Source organism: Pleurodeles waltl, chromosome 12, assembly GCF_031143425.1.
Source record: "Pleurodeles waltl isolate 20211129_DDA chromosome 12, aPleWal1.hap1.20221129, whole genome shotgun sequence".
Lineage (NCBI taxonomy): Eukaryota > Metazoa > Chordata > Amphibia > Caudata > Salamandridae > Pleurodeles > Pleurodeles waltl.
The window spans coordinates 246,529,546-246,547,361 of NC_090451.1; the positions used below are offsets into that span (position 1 = coordinate 246,529,546).

The 17,816-nt window shown below is 44.6% G+C and overlaps 1 protein-coding gene across 1 annotated transcript in view; it reads left to right on the forward strand.

Moving 5' to 3' along the window:
* The first annotated feature begins 6,091 nt into the window (after positions 1 to 6,091).
* PDCD5 (programmed cell death 5) overlaps positions 6,092 to 17,816 on the forward strand; it is a 70,368-nt gene continuing 58,643 nt past the window's right edge. Inside the window, exons 1-2 of the mRNA XM_069217664.1 lie at positions 6,092 to 6,289; positions 9,886 to 9,929. Coding sequence (XP_069073765.1) covers positions 6,224 to 6,289; positions 9,886 to 9,929 — 110 coding nt within the window. The 5' untranslated portion in view covers positions 6,092 to 6,223. The remainder of the gene's footprint in view (positions 6,290 to 9,885; positions 9,930 to 17,816) is intronic.

Sequence of the window (17,816 nt, forward strand, 5' to 3'; positions counted from 1 at the left end):
TCTCATCATTTCCTAGAATAAATGAAAAAATGTAGGCCATAATAACTGAATAACATAAGAAATACTTATATTACCAAACAAAAGGGTGGGAAAGCACTATCGTACAGTAATTTGCACATCATATCAACAGATATCATAACATTCCAACATTATGTATATACCGTGCGGTGGGATAATCCTCGCCTCCGTGTCCTTAATAGAATTGAAAAATTCTTAGCGCGAAAGCTAGAAATTTTTGTATTCTATGTCAGGACCGGAGGCTCAGATTATGCTTGTTCAAAGCTGATTCACAACTACAGAGGCTATATCAACAATAGGTTTATAATAAAAAGTTTTAAACGTAGAAGGTGAAGACCAATCTGCTGCCTTTAAAATGTCCTCCAAATGAGAACCTAAAGCCAAAGACTTTGATGCCATCGCCCCTCTGGCCGAATGTGCACCAAATCTAGAAATATCAATACCTGCTTCACTCAGCAATCAACGCATCCACCTAGCGAGAGTGGCTGATGAAACCGGATGATATGGTTTAACCAGAGAAATTAGTAATTGACCCCCCATATCAGAACGAAACTCTTCTGTACTTACCTCGTAAGCTTTGAGACATTGAACCACACAAAGCTTGGGGTTGTCCACAAAACATGGATAAGTCACCGATTTTAAATTGCATTTAGTTCTACGGGAGATGGAAAAAACAACTCCATCAGGAGAAAAAACTCTCCCTGCCAAATCTAGAGCCCTAACATCTGACACTCTCTTACATGATATTAAACACAATAACATGGTAAGTTTTGCTGATAACTGTTTTCTAGACAAAAATCTATTAGCAGGCCAGGATTCTAAAAACCTAAGAACCACATTAACATCCCAAAGGGACGAATATCGTGGTCGCGGGGGGTTAGCTAATCTGATACCCCTCATTAATTTACACACAAGAGGGGATTCACCAATGGGTTTACCTTCTACTGGTAAATGGCCTGCAGAAATAGCGGACCTGTAATTATTAATAGAACGGTACGCCAACCCTGACGCTGCTAAGGAGGAGAGGAAATTTAGGACCAGACAGCTACCTGCTGAAGAAGGATTTGCACCCCTAGAACTGCACCAAGCACCCCATCGCTTCCACGCCGAAGCGTATCTCTTGTGAGTGCTGGCGGACCAGGAACCTGCAATGAAATCGGAAGACTCCTGCGAAAGTCCTGGGATGACCCATCTCTGCCTGAAAGACGCCATGCCATCAGGGACAACTTGCCCGCCAGAATCAACGGGTGAAACAAACCCTGAGGGTCCTGAAGGAGATTCTCTCGGAAGGGAAGTAGGATTGGATGATCGCAACTGAGTTCCATTGCTATCGGGAACCACGCTTGCGATCTCCAAAGGGGCGTCACTAACACTAATTCCGCTTGCTGACGTCTGATCTGGGCTAAAACCCTGGGAATCATCAGGAAGGGAGGAAATGCATAACTCAGCTCCTGAGACCAGTCCTGAAGAAACGCATCCGTCCTCGATGCCTCCGGATCTGGCCTCCAACTGAAAAAACGTTTCATCTGCCGATTGAGGCGAGATGCAAACAGATCTATCGAAAAAGGACCCCATTTCGCAGACAGAGTCCGGAAAACTCTGGGATGTAATCTCCAATCGCTGAAATCTCTCAGGTGACGAGAGTTCCAGTCTGCCACTAAGTTGCTGGTCCCCAGGATGTACTCCGCCACTACAGATATCCTGTACTGAAGGCAAAAGTGCCAGAATTCCTTGGCTATTTCTGCTAGAATGCGGGAACGAGTTCCCCCTAGCTTGTTGACATATCTCACCGCCGAGATATTGTCCATGCGAAGAAGAATGCAACAATTCGCTCTGATGGGAGAAAGACTCTTGATTGCGAATGCGCCTGCTAGGAGTTCCAAGCAATTTATGTGGAGATTCAACTCCGAGCTGGACCATCTGCCTCCCGTGGACACAGCACCGCACCGGGCTCCCCAGCCCCAACGACTGGCGTCGGACTCTATCACTACATCCGGGAGAGAGCTGAATATGGCTCTGCCGTTCCAGGCTTCCATATGATCTAGCCACCAATGCATCTCTGCACGTGACTCCTCCGACAGTGGAACCTGATCTGCATAGCTGAGACCCTTCTGAAGATGAGAAATCTTCAAACGCTGAAGGGCTCGGTAATGCAAAGGACCTGGAAAAATCGCCTGAATCGAAGAAGAAAGCAGGCCCACCATGCAAGCAATTGCTCTCAAGGAAACCGTCTGTCTGGATAATAGAGACTTCAATTCTCTCTTGATTGACCGGATCTTCCCGGAAGGAAGAATCAGAAGGGAGCGCAAAGAGTCTATCTGAAAACCCAGAAAGTCTATCTGATGCGAGGGGATCAAGACAGATTTCTGGGCATTGATTATGAAACCCAGACTCTGAAGAAGAGACACTGACCAATTGAGGTGATCCAACAGAAGATCTCGATCTTGAGCCATGATTAGGATGTCGTCTAGGTAGACGATAAGTCTGACCCCTTGGGAGCGAAGAAATTCTACTACTGGCCGCATGACCTTCGTGAAACACCACGGGGCAGATGACAGGCCAAAAGGGAGGACCTTGTACTCGTAACATTCTGTTCCCCAAAAGAACTGAAGGAACCTCCGATGTGGAGGAAAAATAGGAATGGTCAAGTAAGCATCCTTTAGATCTAGACGAACCAACCAGTCTTCCTCTTGGAGAACATCTCTTAGTAAATGGATCCCTTCCATTTTGAAATGACGATATAGCAAAAAACCGTTGAAGTCTTTTAAATTTAGAACGAGGCGAGAGCCGCCCCCTTTCTTTTCTACCAGAAAGACTGGACTGACAAACCCTGAAGGGTGAAGGGGAGCTTTGATAACAGCACCCTTCTTGAGTAGGGCTGTAATCTCTGCGGAAATAAGATTGTGCTCTAGACGGGAAAAACACCCCTGCCTGGGAAGGCAAGTTTGATGAGGCGTCTCGTAAAATTCTAGTTTGAACCCCTGAACGGTCTCTAGGACCCAGGCATCTGAAGAGATAAGATGCCAATTCTCTAGAAAATTCTGAGTTCTGCCCCCCAATATTACTTTTGAACTCAAAATCAAGCTCACCTGTGGCTCCCGAGTCCTGGGAGAAAGATTGTTGTCCTTTCGCTCTTCCTCTGCGGAATCTGTCTCGACCATATCTAGGTCTTGATGGGTAGAAGGTGGATGAGGAATCGTAGCCCTGGGAACCCCCTCTTCCATGTTGGAAGGATCCACGATAGGGGCTTTGCTGATTGAAACGGCCGAAGGCACGCCCTCTGTAGCGTCCGGCCCCTCGAAAAAGTGGACGCAGCACTCTCCGAATGGATCCTTGTGCCTTATCCAGACTGGCGTAGGTGGATACGAACTTCGCCAGTTCCTTCATGAAAGGAGAACCAAAAAGTAAGCCCTGAGCCACGGGCCCAGATTCTGATGCAGCTAAGTCTGCCAGCTTGGGGTCTAGTTTCATCAAGACCGATCTGCGTCGTTCAGAGGAAATAGCGCAATTAGCATTGCCCAAGAAGCATAGTGCCCTCTGAGCCCAACCAACTAGAATATCTGGGTTAATGGGATCACCCGATTCCTTGGCTTCAAAGGCCAATTCCAGAATCTTAGTTAACGGACCCCACACATCTAAAAGTTTGTCCTGACATCCACGCCAGGCGCGATCAATACCCTTTTTCGGATCCTTGGCTGACTTTTTGAGGAACGTAACAAGGGTAGGATCTAATTCTGGAGTCTCTGTGACTTTGGAGGGAAAGTCAGGTCTGGGGCACTCAGATCTTAGCCTAGATCGGATATCTTTATCAAACCCGTGTCTGATGTGGGCTTCTACATAGTCCGCCACCTCAGGGGGTGGCAACCACAGAGAGGATCTGGGGTGCATGATGTCTTCTGGCTAGAAAGCCAACACCTTCGGGGTAGGAGCCTCTTGGTGGTGGACCTTCTTCTTGCGCTTACGTGGAGGAGCGTCCTCCTGCTCTGAAGAATGACCGGATGAAGCGGAAGAAGATGCTGGAGCATCCACAGCCTTCTTAAGCGATCCCGCATTGTAATCATGCTCTCTAGCCATATTCCTAAGAAGGGATTGGAAATCTGCAGCATGCGGATTAGGTGTTTTTTTTGCAGATTGTGTGTCTGCCGACAAAGAAGGGTCTGCTAGGGAGGAAGTGCCCGCGGGCGCTGGCCAGGCTTGCTGGTCGACCAAACCCAAGAGATGATGCTTAAAGGGTTGAATGGCCTGAACTAAGGCCTGATTGACTGAATGACGCATCCCTGCGTCAAAAGCATACACCAAATCCTGGTCAAAAGGACCAGTATTATCATCAAAATAGTACAAGTCCTCCGCTTGGTCATCATAACCAGCCATACTGACAATAGTAAAAAGGTAGCTCCCGAGGAGCAGTATAATCAAACAAATAACAAATCAAGGCAATAAAAAAAAAAAAAAAAAAAAAAATTATTTTTTAACTTTTTTAGATGTGGAGGGAGTTGCCCTGATGGGACGTAATGTCCTTGAAACCAGGCCCAGCCTGAATATAAATTATTACAACCCCACCGTCCAAGCACTGGGGCGTAGTGGGAGCTGAGCCGATGGAGATGAATAAGATCTGGGCTTAAGTGCAGTAGCACTTGATAAACAGAAGGCAGAGCCTCTCAAATAAATACCTCTAGCAGAGGGGTTAACTGGCGCAGATGCGCTGATTGTAGATGAGGCAGAGCCTCTATAAAGCCCTCAAATGGGGAGGATAGAAAAACTAAAATAAATAATATAACTGAAAACGCGCTCTGGCCAGAGCACTGTGAACCCGGAACCGGGGCGAGGGAATTAAAATGTTCAATGCTCAAGGGAGCGTGAACAATTCAATAGGAAAAACGCTCCGAACGAGCGCTAATAAAATTTTGAGGCCCCGAGGGAAGAAATGATCCGCCCGAAACCAGCGCTCGGCAGGAGTTGAAGAAACCGGCGCTGAAAGAAGGAGGAATATTGATTTTCTCACGCTCAGCCGAGCGTGAAAAACTAGATCAAACAACAACGCTCTGAAGCGATCAATACTGCACCACTGAGCCGACAGACGCGTGCGGGAAGAGACAAAGCTAGGTCTCGCACGCGCGAATAAAAGAAAGCTGATCGACGTGGGGCCATAAAACGCGCTCACGGCGAGCGCAGATCGTAAAACCAAAACCTATTTAAACTAGAAGGGAAACATCTCCACGGCCGTAACTAGGACCGCGCAAAGCGCGAGTCCTGCTCCCTTACTCCCACTCCACTTTAATAAAAAACGCTCTAAAGAGCGCTTAAAAAGGAGGGGAAAGGCCCGCTCCAAACATTATTTAACATACAAATAGTAAGACAAAATAACACTTATCTGGCTGCGAAGCAGCAAAGAAAGAGGAGTGTCTTGGTGTGATTCAACATTTTATAGGCTTCCTCCTCTATGGTTCATCACGTGTCATGACTGATATTGGGTCATGTAGTTTTTGTTTTTCCATGATGTTCATTGGCTGCTGTGTATAAATAAAGCATGGAAAGAGAAGCATAATCTGAGCCTCCGGTCCTGACATAGAATCGCTGGCTTCACGTTACTGTGGAAATACACTACAAGATGGGGACACCACAGACTATTCCAGTTCTATCGATGCACATCAGCTGTGCTTTTCCAAGCTATACACCATATTTGAAAGCTTACGGTTTGCGTCCGTTATCATCGACGCAAGAATCTCCGGAATCCACACATATTCAGATATTCTATAAAGCAGCACATTTAATTTGTAATATTGATAAGCCAAATGTTACCGGACTAATGTTCTAAATTACTATATCTTTAATACATTAGATTCCTTTTCATTTTAAATTAACGAAAAACATTTGAAAAAAACTATGTAAGCATTTTCTTGCTGTATCTCACCGTTACCAACAAGCGGTTAAGTTCAGGCATAGCAGAGGAAGACTCCCTGAGTCGGGCAGGGAAGTTGCTCTGTTAGTCCATTTTCTCTTTCTTATAGATGGGTTATTGTTTTCGTGTGCATTTGTTTCCGCCAATTTGTCATGGCTGTCGCCCAACTTCCGGCATGTGAGTGCCTCCGCGATATCAGTCCCACTGAAGGTGTATAGGCGTGTGCTGCTCATCGCCGAGGCTTTTGCTTCGTTGTTAAGGCCGTAGCGCTGCCCAAGTACACACAGCCTCCCTTCCGAAGTGAGAATGGAGGACGAGGAGCTGGAGGCCATTAGGAAGCAGCGGATGTCAGAGCTGCAGGCCAAGCACGGGGTAAGGAGTGTGGGAGGGGTTAACTCTGTGGTGGAGCAGGAGTGTCGAACCTAATTTTGGGATGACATCTCCAGTTGGATTAGGCTACAAAGATCCAATATTTGCATGTAATCTAGCACAATGTGGAGTAATAACCCCCAATTCTTGATAGTTTTGCAAGCTGGTAAACCTGCCGTTTGATATGGCCCTTAAGAGTTTCCAAATAAGGCAGCAGACCGGGTAGCTCACTTTGTAACCGCATTTTCCCACTCGCAGTCTTGCCAAATGCGATAGTGCATAGTAGTTCCCGTTCATTGTCCCAGTATGTTGTCTTTTATTTTTGTTTAGAGGAAATACTATATTTTTTCTTGTAAATCTCTTTTCAACGTACCGACAGTATCAGGAAACCCATCTTGTTGGAATTAACTTCGCATTTTGCAAAATTAGTAAAACATTGTTTTGCTACATTTTGGACACCGAATAGGAGATACTCTGTAAATTGATGTTGCATCAGGTAAAGCGCAAAATGTAGCTGGGGAATGCTTTACTACTTTATAAACAAAATCAGTATGCTTAGCCTGTGTCTGCTGTTGGATGCATGAGAGCTATTTTTGCCAAAACTGCGATGATACTGCTTATGTCAAACGCCAGTCAACCCAGTCTCCAATGCTTAGGACGTCACAGCAAGCACATCCGAGGGAGCCTATTTTTGTTGCTAAGTTTCTCAACATAGCGTAAGAGTTGCTGGTGAGTGAACGGGTATGCTCTCGTTTTAAAGGGACTGCAACTATTTATATGGAACATGGTGGTAAATTTCCTCCCTAAAATAAACAATATACTTAACCGTTGCCACGCTGGAATTACCAGAAAATCCACGTCGCTGTTCATGACTCATAGTTTTGTAGTTTTACCTATTGTAAGGGACTAGGTCGCAGACGTTCTTGTGCCCCGGGGGCTCTCTTTGATTCCGGTTATACCTATCTAAAGACCCATGTTCTCTTTTCGTTATTTAGTCACCACACTAAACCTTTTCATCGCTGTCAGACATTTCTGGTACAGGATTTACGTCCCCTTTGTTTCCTGGCGCATCAGTTCAAGATTTCCTGATTATGAATGTGTTTCTACTGACTGTCAAATGTTTGCTATGTCACAGTTTACTTGTGATTCTCATATGGCAGTTGGATCTTAAAGACTGTCACTTTTCCCGGATCCGTCACTGTTTTGTAATTCCGATGTGTGAACCATGTGATACCTTTCGACCTTGTCCTGCAACGTTCAAACGCAGGTTTGAATGTGTCATTTTCACCTCGGGATGCAAGAAAAATTTTTTTTGAGCCTCCAGGAACTGTTGTCTGTTGGAGACACGGCAGAATTCTGCACTGATACGCTCAAGACTCACTGCGGAATCATTGTGCTCAATAGAGCTGGTACCCTTCCATGCTCAGGTGGCACACTGGTTCCCCTGCCCTGCTATCCAAGTTACCAAGCACTATGATACTATTATAGTGTTAACCACAGTGTAAATGCCTGGTGCTTGGTAGCAAACCTTCTCTTGAATGCTTGCATTGGTTCTTCACAGCCCCTTCATGAAACGCTTGGTAATTATGAGCCTTTCCATGAGATATTTAAGCTTTGGAATCTGACGCCTCTTAGAAGAAGTTATTGCCTACCTTTCAAACAATTATACCAACATCTTATTGTCTGCCTTAGCATCAAATGGATTGTTGTGTCACCCAACAGTATGTTTTTGGTTGACGTGAAGGCTTTTTGAAGATTTTTTTTTTTTCTCAAGAACCCTTTAGAGATTATATTTCTCCAAATATCTCTTGCAGTGGATCTCCGAGGAGAAACCAAACTGGAAAGAACCTAAGATAGCAAGTCATCAAATTCTTTGAGGTTGTGTATGCTTGAACTCCGTGAAAAGAGAATACATTGTAGTGTTCCTACCGCACTGCAGCAGAGAAGCATTCCAGAACCAATTTCAGTGATCGATAGCTTGAAAATACCCAGGTGAATACCAGGAAATGCCTGAGCTTCAAAAGTCTCTTTTCAGGATATAGGAGCAGGATCACCATATGCAAATATGCACCTTCTCATGGGTGGAAGTTGGGGCCTTGGGTTCTCTTGGTAGTGGGGTCTGTAGAGCCCACCTGTGGAGGAAATCGTTCATCTGTTGGCCTGATTTTCCGGCGCAGCATATAATGGTACACAAATGTCTGTATATCGGCCACTTTTTAAAGGTTGTGCAAATATTTACAAATGACACAGACATAACAGTTACCATCAGCCTTCTTGAATCCAGCTCCTATTCCCACGGCTGCAGGGATTGAGCACCACCACTACAACAGCAAGCAAAAGAGCATTGGTTTTGGGTCCTTCCTCTCGCAGATTGCAGCAGTGTCTGAGGTCATGATGCCAAGAAAGGGTTATCCTGTTCCTTTAGGTGACATACTGGCTCGAATTTGCAGTGCCTTGGTACAGTCCCAAAGCGATTACTGCATCATAGTCTTTGAAAGGCAACTGTGGAAACAGATTCTAAAATCGGCCAGCTGGTGATGATCAGACAATACCTGAAATCAAAATCGAGCATATATGGTGTTTGTAAAAGATCTACAGTGGCTTCAAAGAATGAAATTTAAGGAGTCCAAGAGGGAATATCCGCACCAGACAATTCCTCCATAAATCCCTATATTTACGTTGTAAGATGAAAGATTTTAAACCTGGTCTTCAATCTTTTTGCAACTTTAAAAGCATTAAAGTACGCTGCTTACAAGTCTAGAATACCCTTGATCTGCAGTCTCAATTACTTCAAGACAGCTTAGATGACCCAGCTAACGAAAGAGACATCTAATGTTTTCACACCCTGTGGCCCATCAAGAATAGACTTGGGCACTCCCAGTTCAGATAGGATTTGTCACAACCTGCATCGACCAAACGAGACCACCAGGGTGATGCCCTGAACAGCATTCATTTCCACCAAAGTTCAACAACCTAATCCACGTGGTCAGACTCGAGCAGGGTGAAGTGCACCAAACCTGTTGGGGGCCCATAAATTCAATTTAATAATAGACTGTTGATAGTGTTTTTCTCTCAACTATACATCAGTACTTGATCTCTAGTAGTTGAAGTGCAGAACATGTTATCTGTTAATGTACATTGTAAATATGTCATTCTACATATCGTAAAACAAATTCCATTTTGAAAGCGCTCAAAGTAGGCACAAGTATTGGATATAAAGCATGGTATGAACCTGTTTCAAATAATCTATATTGATAATGCCTACAATCCAAGCGTGAAGATAATGTGCAATAGTTTGAATGTATTTTTATGTAGCACTCATCACAATTTCCTCATCTGTATATGCACAGACGCTTGAAATCCTGATTTTAAAGAGGCCACCCCACAGTTAAAAATTTGATGCCTTGTTTTATTTCTGACTTTTTAAGGATATGGAAAAAGTCTGTGGTAATGGTCCAGCTACTTCAAAAGCTAACAAGAAAGCCAAATACATTCTACACAAATGCAAACTAATTCAGTATGCCTATTTTTGTCATGACCTCTGAAATAGGCACGTTATTTTTAACTGTAGGTGTAAGGGCTCGTTTCTTGTTTTATAGGACAATTCCGGAGATCAGGCACAGCAACAAGAGAACAAACAAAGGTATGACCCTAGAAGAAGCGTTATTATTAATTGAAATACAGAAAACTGTAGTTGCGTTTTTACAGGTTTTTTTTGCATGTTGTTTGTTCTTCAAGTGTTGAATGTAATTTTTTCTTGCAATAACAAATGTGTTAATTGGGTACAACTACAGAATACCACAGTTCTATCATCTTGCATAGGTGGATGTGATTGCCTAAGGAGTGTTCTCTGTAACTTGACATTGAGAGGTAACTTAAAAAATGTTGGATGATCTTTACCCCATATCAGTTTCAGTTGAGTGTCTTCCTATGCAGGAATTGGACTTAACTGGGCTCCCAAGATACATACGGTGATCATCTTTATGGTCTGAACTGCCACTAGACAATTATCTGAGAATCACCAGGAAAGGGGCTTTGGCTCCGCCCAAATGTTGAGAATTAGGAGTACATATTTTGATTGGGCAGAAGTTGTGTGCTTTCACAAAACAATTCTCGTCCTCCATACAGCTGTGATAATTGTGTTCATTTATCTAGCTGCTTTAACTTTCAGTGGCACACACATGACTTCACAGTGCTATGAAAATGCCTTAGATAACTTGCTGCACAGATGGGAGGAGGGCAGTTGTTAACCCACATGGATTTTAGGTCTTGTTTTTAACCTTTAACTTACACTAGTATTATTCTACAGTTCTTTGCTTCCACACAAATATATATCCATTTCCATGATAATTACTTGTAATACTTCTCATTTCCATACAACATTCCTTTAAATCCAGATCTTTTGGCATTGCCAATGCTTGTCACCTTCTCTTTGTACCTACACCATACTCCTTTTACAAGTGCAGTCAAACCCCAAAGGAGTTCGCATCTCATCCAGTGATTGGGGGCTTAAAATGCTTTGGGCCAAACATATAAAATCAAAGGATGCAAACATTAACGCATTTTTTAAATATGTGGACTACCTAACTGATTCACAAAACCTTTAACAATGCACCAGAGAAAAGTAAATCCTTTGTAACTTCTATTGTGTACCCAGCATTCCTTAATTGTATTTGTTCGGAATGCACATGCATACGTTTAGGAATGTTGTTACATTTTAACCATTTTTTCGGTCGAGTGCACACGCGCTTTGACCTGTTGTAAGTATTGTGGGCTTTTACCCACACCCACCGCATGCCCATCACCTTCACCCGTTTGTGGGCTTGCCTTTCAAAAATCCTTTTTTATCCTTGGTAAATGCTTTCCGTTGACCATCCTTGGCATGGGTTTGTTGCCGCCTTGCAGACTGCCCCTGTTGCATGGATATTTGCACGATTGCCGATAAATTTGACTGCGAGCAAACTTCTTTTTCTTTTTGTGTCTCTCTATCGCACTCATGCTCATGGCAGCCTTGGCGCTTTGAATCAGCTCGCTTATGTCAACTATTTCACTTTTCATTTAAGTGGCAAGAAAAGTCCAGTTAGGAATTTACAATGCTAATAGCTCTAACTCGAGCAAATGCGAGGCCCATTGTAAGTGCTTGTTTCTGTCTTCTGTACCAGTCCATTTGCACTTGAAGGCTTCTTTTACCTCTATTACATTGCAAGAATGAGGGTGTTTTACGTACATTTGCACACATTCTGAACCACCTGCACATGATATGTTTAGTTTTATGTTTAGAAATGTCTAGTTACTTACCTGTAGTCTTCATTACTCCTGTTCCTTTAGTCAACGTCCCCTTCATTACTAAATGGAGAGAAATCTCTCCATGACAGAAAAAAGAACATGCGGAATGCTCTGTCCCACCCGCCCCCGCCGGGGCTTACATAACCATGAACTTACCCAGCATTTCTCCTGAACTACCAAGACCCCCGTCTCAGAAGCCATACGGGAGGGAGGACGGGCGTAATGAATAGGACAAGGACTACAGGACCAGGAGTAATGAAGGTTACCGGTAAGTAACTAGACATTACCCCAGGTCCAACCGTCCTCGTCCCCTTCATTACTAAATGGAGAATACCCAAGCAGTTAAAGAACGGCCTGAGACAAAACCATCAAATAACCAGAGAGGCAAACAAGAGGTACAGGCCAAAAAGGGATTTAATGAAAACGCCAAAATTAGGAGCAAACTGCCTGAAGAACCCCTAACACAAAATTAAGGTCATCCCCCAACACATTCTGAAGACAATAGGGGAAACAAAGGTATCGACAATAACCCAAGTTGCCGCCCGACAATTCTCAGGCTTGGAGACCCCTTAATTTCCTCCCAAGAGGGGGCCATACCTCCTGGTAGAGCGACCCTACACGCCTCCGGGAGGAGGTACCCTAGCCAAAGAATAAGCCAGCTCAAGAACCTGCTTCAGCCACCAACCAGTGAAAAGAGAGGACGCCCTTTCCCCCCATAGAAGAGGATCCAAAGGAAAGAAAGAGAGTCAGTTTTTCGTAAAGGGCGAGTCCTGTCAAGATAGACCAAAGGAGCCCTACGCACATCCAGCATAGACCATGCCAGATCCCCCGCCCTAGGAGACCCCACCTGCAAGGAAGGGAGGACAATCTCCTGGGAACAATGGAATTGAGAAACCACTTTGGGAACAAAGGCTGAATCCATACGCAATACAACGCCATCCTCGAAAAATGACTAAAAGGGTTCCCGAGCCATCCAAACACTCAACTCCCCAATACGCCTAGCTGAGGTGATAGCAACCAAAAACACCACTTTGAAAGTTAAAAACTTAATATCAGTGGTTTCCAGAGGTTCAAAAGGAGAGGACACCAAGGAACGAAGCACCAGAGTTAAATCCCTTAAAGGAAAAAGAGGTTTCACCAGAGGACGGGAAAGAGAAAAGCCTTTCAATAGACAAGATACCAAATCTTCTAAATCTGCAAGATTACCCCATGGAGCCCAAAAAGCCTTAATAGCTGCCCACTGAGCATGCAAGGTAGAGACAGACAGTTGCTTCTCAAAACCTTCCCACAAAAATTGAAGAACCCTAGGCAAGGAACAATCCATTAGAGATAAACCAAGAGGAGAACACATTTCTGAAAATTACTTCAGTACCAAGCATAGGATTTCAAAGTAGATGGCCTACAAGATTGTTGAATGGCCACCGCTAAATGCCTGGGAATGCCCTTGTGCTGCAGCCCTTGCCCTCTCCACTTCCAGACCGAAAGCTGAAGCTTCCAGAGAGTAAGAGGTAGAACAGACCATAGAGGGAAGGGGAACAGAGGAAGAAACCAAGGACCCTGAACTGACAGCAACCGGACAACCGGGAACCAAGATCTCTGAGGCCAAAATGGAACCACCAGAATCGCACACCTAACCTCTTGTAGCAGGCGAGCAAAAAACCTGTGAATGAGGGGGATAGGTGGGAACGCATACAACGTTCTGTCTGGCCAAGGTACCATCAATGCATCCACTCACCACGCCGCTGACTGAGGAACCTGAGAACAGAAAAGAGGAACCGGAGCATTGAACCAGGAAGCAAAGAGGTCGAGGTAGGGTACACTAGACCTCCCGCACACCCTGAGAAACGCCTCCTGGTAAAGAGAAATCTCTGTCAATGGGGGGAAAACGCGTGCCGAGAGAGTCCTCTACCCCATTGTCCACCCCCGCATATGCACATCAACCAGGGTCTGATGGTAGCGCTCGTCCCAGGGAAACAAATGCTGCACTACCAGATTGAGAGACTGGGACCAAATTCCCCCCCCCCCCCCCCTCCAACACACCCGGTTGGTGAGGTAGGCTCCTGTGACCATGTTGTCGGAATGAACTACCAAGTGGTGACCCATGAGAGCATGACGATACCCCATGCAGGCCCGGAAGACAGCCATGAGCTCCCTCCAATTGGAGAAAAGCCTCCTCTCCCGAGGAGACCAGCGGGCCTGAAAAGACTTGTTGCCCCCACCCCAAAGAGCTGGCATCAGTAGTCAGCACCACAGGAGAAGTGGGCTGCAAAGGACCTCCTTTCTCCAAATTGGAGCCCAATGTCCACCAATGCAGATCCTTGTGAACCCTCAAGGAGACAGGAACTTCCTGGTCGTACAGTTGAAATTGAGGATCCCAACACAAGAGCAGGTGAATCCACAAAGGACGGAGATGATCCGAGCTCAAGAAACAATAAAGACCGCTGCAGCGAAAAGACCCCACAACCAAAGCCATAATCATTCCGGCGCAGACTCCTGCGACAGGAACTCCAGAGCAAGAGACTGCAAGACATGCATCTGGGCTACTGGAAGAAACACTTGGTTGGGATCTGTGTGGAAGCATGCCCCAATAAATGTCGGATACTGAGGCAGCTGGCATTTGTCCCAGTTTAGGAGAAACCCATGGCGCTGCATAGGGGAACAAACCAACTGACGGTCCTGCACAAGCTGGGCTGGAGCGGGAGCGGGAATCAACCAGTCGTCGAGATAAGGGTATAAATGGACACCTTGGAGATGCAAGGGGGCCACCAGGGAGCCACCACTTTCGTGAACACACGTGGAGCAGACCTGAGGCCAAATGGAAGGACTCTGAACTAGTAATGACAGAATAGGAGATATTGATGAGATAAGGGATGCACTGGAACATGGTAGTAAGCATCCTGAAGATCCAGGGTGCACAGAAAATGTCCCTGAAGCACTGGAAGAATGATTCTCTGCAAAGTCTCCATCTTGAAGGGGATATGGTGGACAAACCTGTACAGAGCTTTCAAATCCAAAACCAGCCTGAAGCCCCTGTATGTTTTGGAACCAAGAAGATTATGAAATAGAAACCTTGACCCTTCTCCGACTTCAGGATTGGCACCACCGCCTTCTTCTGCAGCAAGAACCTGCTGTCCAGTCGTAGCACCTCCCGTTTGCCAGGGACTGAGGACCAAGGAGTGAGACGCACCCCAGACGGAAGTGGAACAGTCAAACTCTATCCGATAACCATGGCGAACAACCTCCTGAACCCACAAGTCCAAGGAGATGAGAGACCATGCTGGAAGAAAATGCTGCAAACTGCCCTGGACCTGGGACAGTCATATGGTCAGGAACGAGACTTAGGAGGCGGGGGGGTGTTTCTTGTCCCTGCCCCTACCCAGTGGGAACCAGCCTTGTGACCTCACAAACTGACGTCTGGAGAGAGCCTGAACTGGAGAATTTTTACAAAACAAACAGCGATCTCCCAAGGTGGACCACAAAGAAGAAGAATGCTTCTTCTCCTTAAAGTTAATGCAATTTCTCCTCCAATTCTGCCCCCAACAACACAATGCCTTGGAAAGGAAGCCGCAGTGAAGTAGCACGTTGTGCAGCATCTGTCTTCCAATCCCGTAGAACAAGATTCCAGCGAGCAGACGCACAAGCCCCTCCGCCAGAGGCGATGCCCGCACCACATCAAAGGAAATATCAGACAGGAATTCAACTTGACGTTCAATAAGGGACATGAGCCCAGAGCAATCCGAGGACCCATCCAGAGCACTATTTAAAGCTTTGAGATCTGACATTAAAGATTGTGCAACATGAGTTCCATAAATGCCAGCCCTCAAAGCCAAATGAGTCCCAGCATAAGATTTCTTCAAGGACACAGCCACCTTCTTGTCCACCGAATCACAGCATCCTCAGCCAAGGACGTGCGGCCAACCAAACTGGCGACAAGAGTCAATAGTTACTGAATCTGCTCATGCATATGTGCCATTTGTATGTAATTTTGGAGGGAAACCTAGTTTGAGAAACCTGTTTCAGAGAAACTTTCTCTATGAAGCTGTTCCTCAGTCTTTTCCAAACTAATGGCATCCCATGATATCCAGTTCATTCTAGTGATTATCAAATATATTCTCTGCATTCTGTGTTCTTTCCTGGGTTCACCTAGTGCCCTTGTTTCCTGTTTGTCTGAAACCCCAAATCCCTGTCTTTCGTCCTCTCTTGTACTGTTTCTTTGTTTCATCTATGGGAGGGCAGGAATCCCACAGCCCTCCCTTTTCTCTCTTCCTCATTACATCCTTCTTCCTGTACCCATATTGATTACCCTTCTATAATTATTCCTACTTCTACAATAGGGATTCTACCCTTGCCTTTACCACACTACCTCTAACCTTGCCTTCACACTAGCAACGCAACCCTTACTGTGCTTGAGTACCTCTGTTCCTGCCTAAAGCCTAGAACCCCTGCCCTTGCCTATAAGCTAGTAATACATCCAGGGGTATGGAATGTAATAACATCTCTCTGTCTGTGGAACAGAATGTTTCATAAACCTGCTTTGGCTGTTTTAAATAAATAAATAATACTTTGGCGCAAGTAGTGCGGCAACAAATTATGGCAGCAGTCTTATATGAGCTCTGATTATGCCTGTGTTCATACTATAGTAGGGTTTGATTACTAGCAATCCCCTTATTTTGCCACCTTTCTGCAGATCTACATACTGGTGCTGGGGGGTAGAGGTAAGCAATACTTCCAGAGTTCCAGGGTTGGAATACTGTTTTGAGTCTGTGCAAACCTACTGACTTGCATATTTTAGGGGCTTTCACCAGCTCTTCTCTAATAATTCCCTTACTGAGAGAGGTTAGAAATCTACTTCTGACAAGGACTGAAGTAAAACATCTTCTGGGGTGGGGGAAAAAAAGTGGTTGGGGTGGGGGGGAAGTGAACTTTTAAACACTCAGCAGACTTTCACATGAACAAATCTACTCCTGCATATTTGCTTGTACTAAAAAATGCACTTCAGATATTTTGCAGGAGAATGACTTTGTGGCCTACTTCTGTACATTCTTGTGAATTCATGAAAGACACATTATTCTGCACTACTGCAAGGACATATAACATGGGTGCTCATTTGTGACTTTCTTTTAGAATTGGACCCCTAATTAAGTCTGGTTTTAACCAAGACTTTTTGCTTTTATTAAAATTTATATCACTCTCTGTCTATCGGCTGGCTTCACTGTGAGTGACAATATTCTGCTCTTTCATAAGGAGTATATCAGCACACAAAGTAGGTTTGGGTCAGTGCCAGGAACTACTGTGGCAATGTGTGCTTTTTGAGACCAAAAATATATATATATTTTGCAAAATGTTTTTTATAGTGGGGAGGGCCTAGCAGCTCCCTCTACAATAGCGTTTTACAAAAAACATGTAAAAACAAGACATACATTGACAAAACCAAATGGCTGACGAATGTGAGACCTATTGGCCTTGCCAAAAGCTTGTTGTCATGTTTTCCTGTAATCTTGTTGAAAATGGTTACACTGATTTTCTATTATGAATATTTTTTGGAAATGCTAGCATGTATCAGCACGTAATACTAAATGATGCTTCATATAAATGGTTCCTACAATTTCACAGAAGTTTACCAAAACATTGTTTTCTAGTTGCATTTTTTAAAAACCTTTTTTCTTTTGAAAGCAATGAATAATCAATCTTGCTTTCAAGCTTCTGCAAACATTTGCATGGAATAACAGAGTATTCTGGGAACGTTATACATAGCCTCATATTGTTGAAGTTTACTTTTTATACTAAAGAGACCTACTTGTCTCTAGGGAAAAATTAACGTAAAAACGAGTCCTTGACTCCAAACAGTATGTCGGGCTATAGGAGCTCCACATCTCTGTACATCTATTGCTAACTGTACACTAGTTCCTCAACTCTTGCCTTAACCCTTTTACTGCTAAGCATCCCTGTCCACTACGGTCTTTACCCACTACCAAAACTACCCACCTACTAAAATACCTATACTTGTACTCCCAGAACCTCTGCCTTTTCTATATCTTGTACGTTTATTCATACCATGCCATAACATCTGTGCCCTTGAACACCTCTGCCCCAGGACTTTGACACTTTCCTATTTCCTAGCAGCTCTATATCCAGTTCAACACTAGTAATTATACTCTTATCTGCATGGTATACAATCACTAATTTCACTTGATAAACCTATTCCATAAACTACATCAACTAACCATTGCATTGCAAGGTAGGT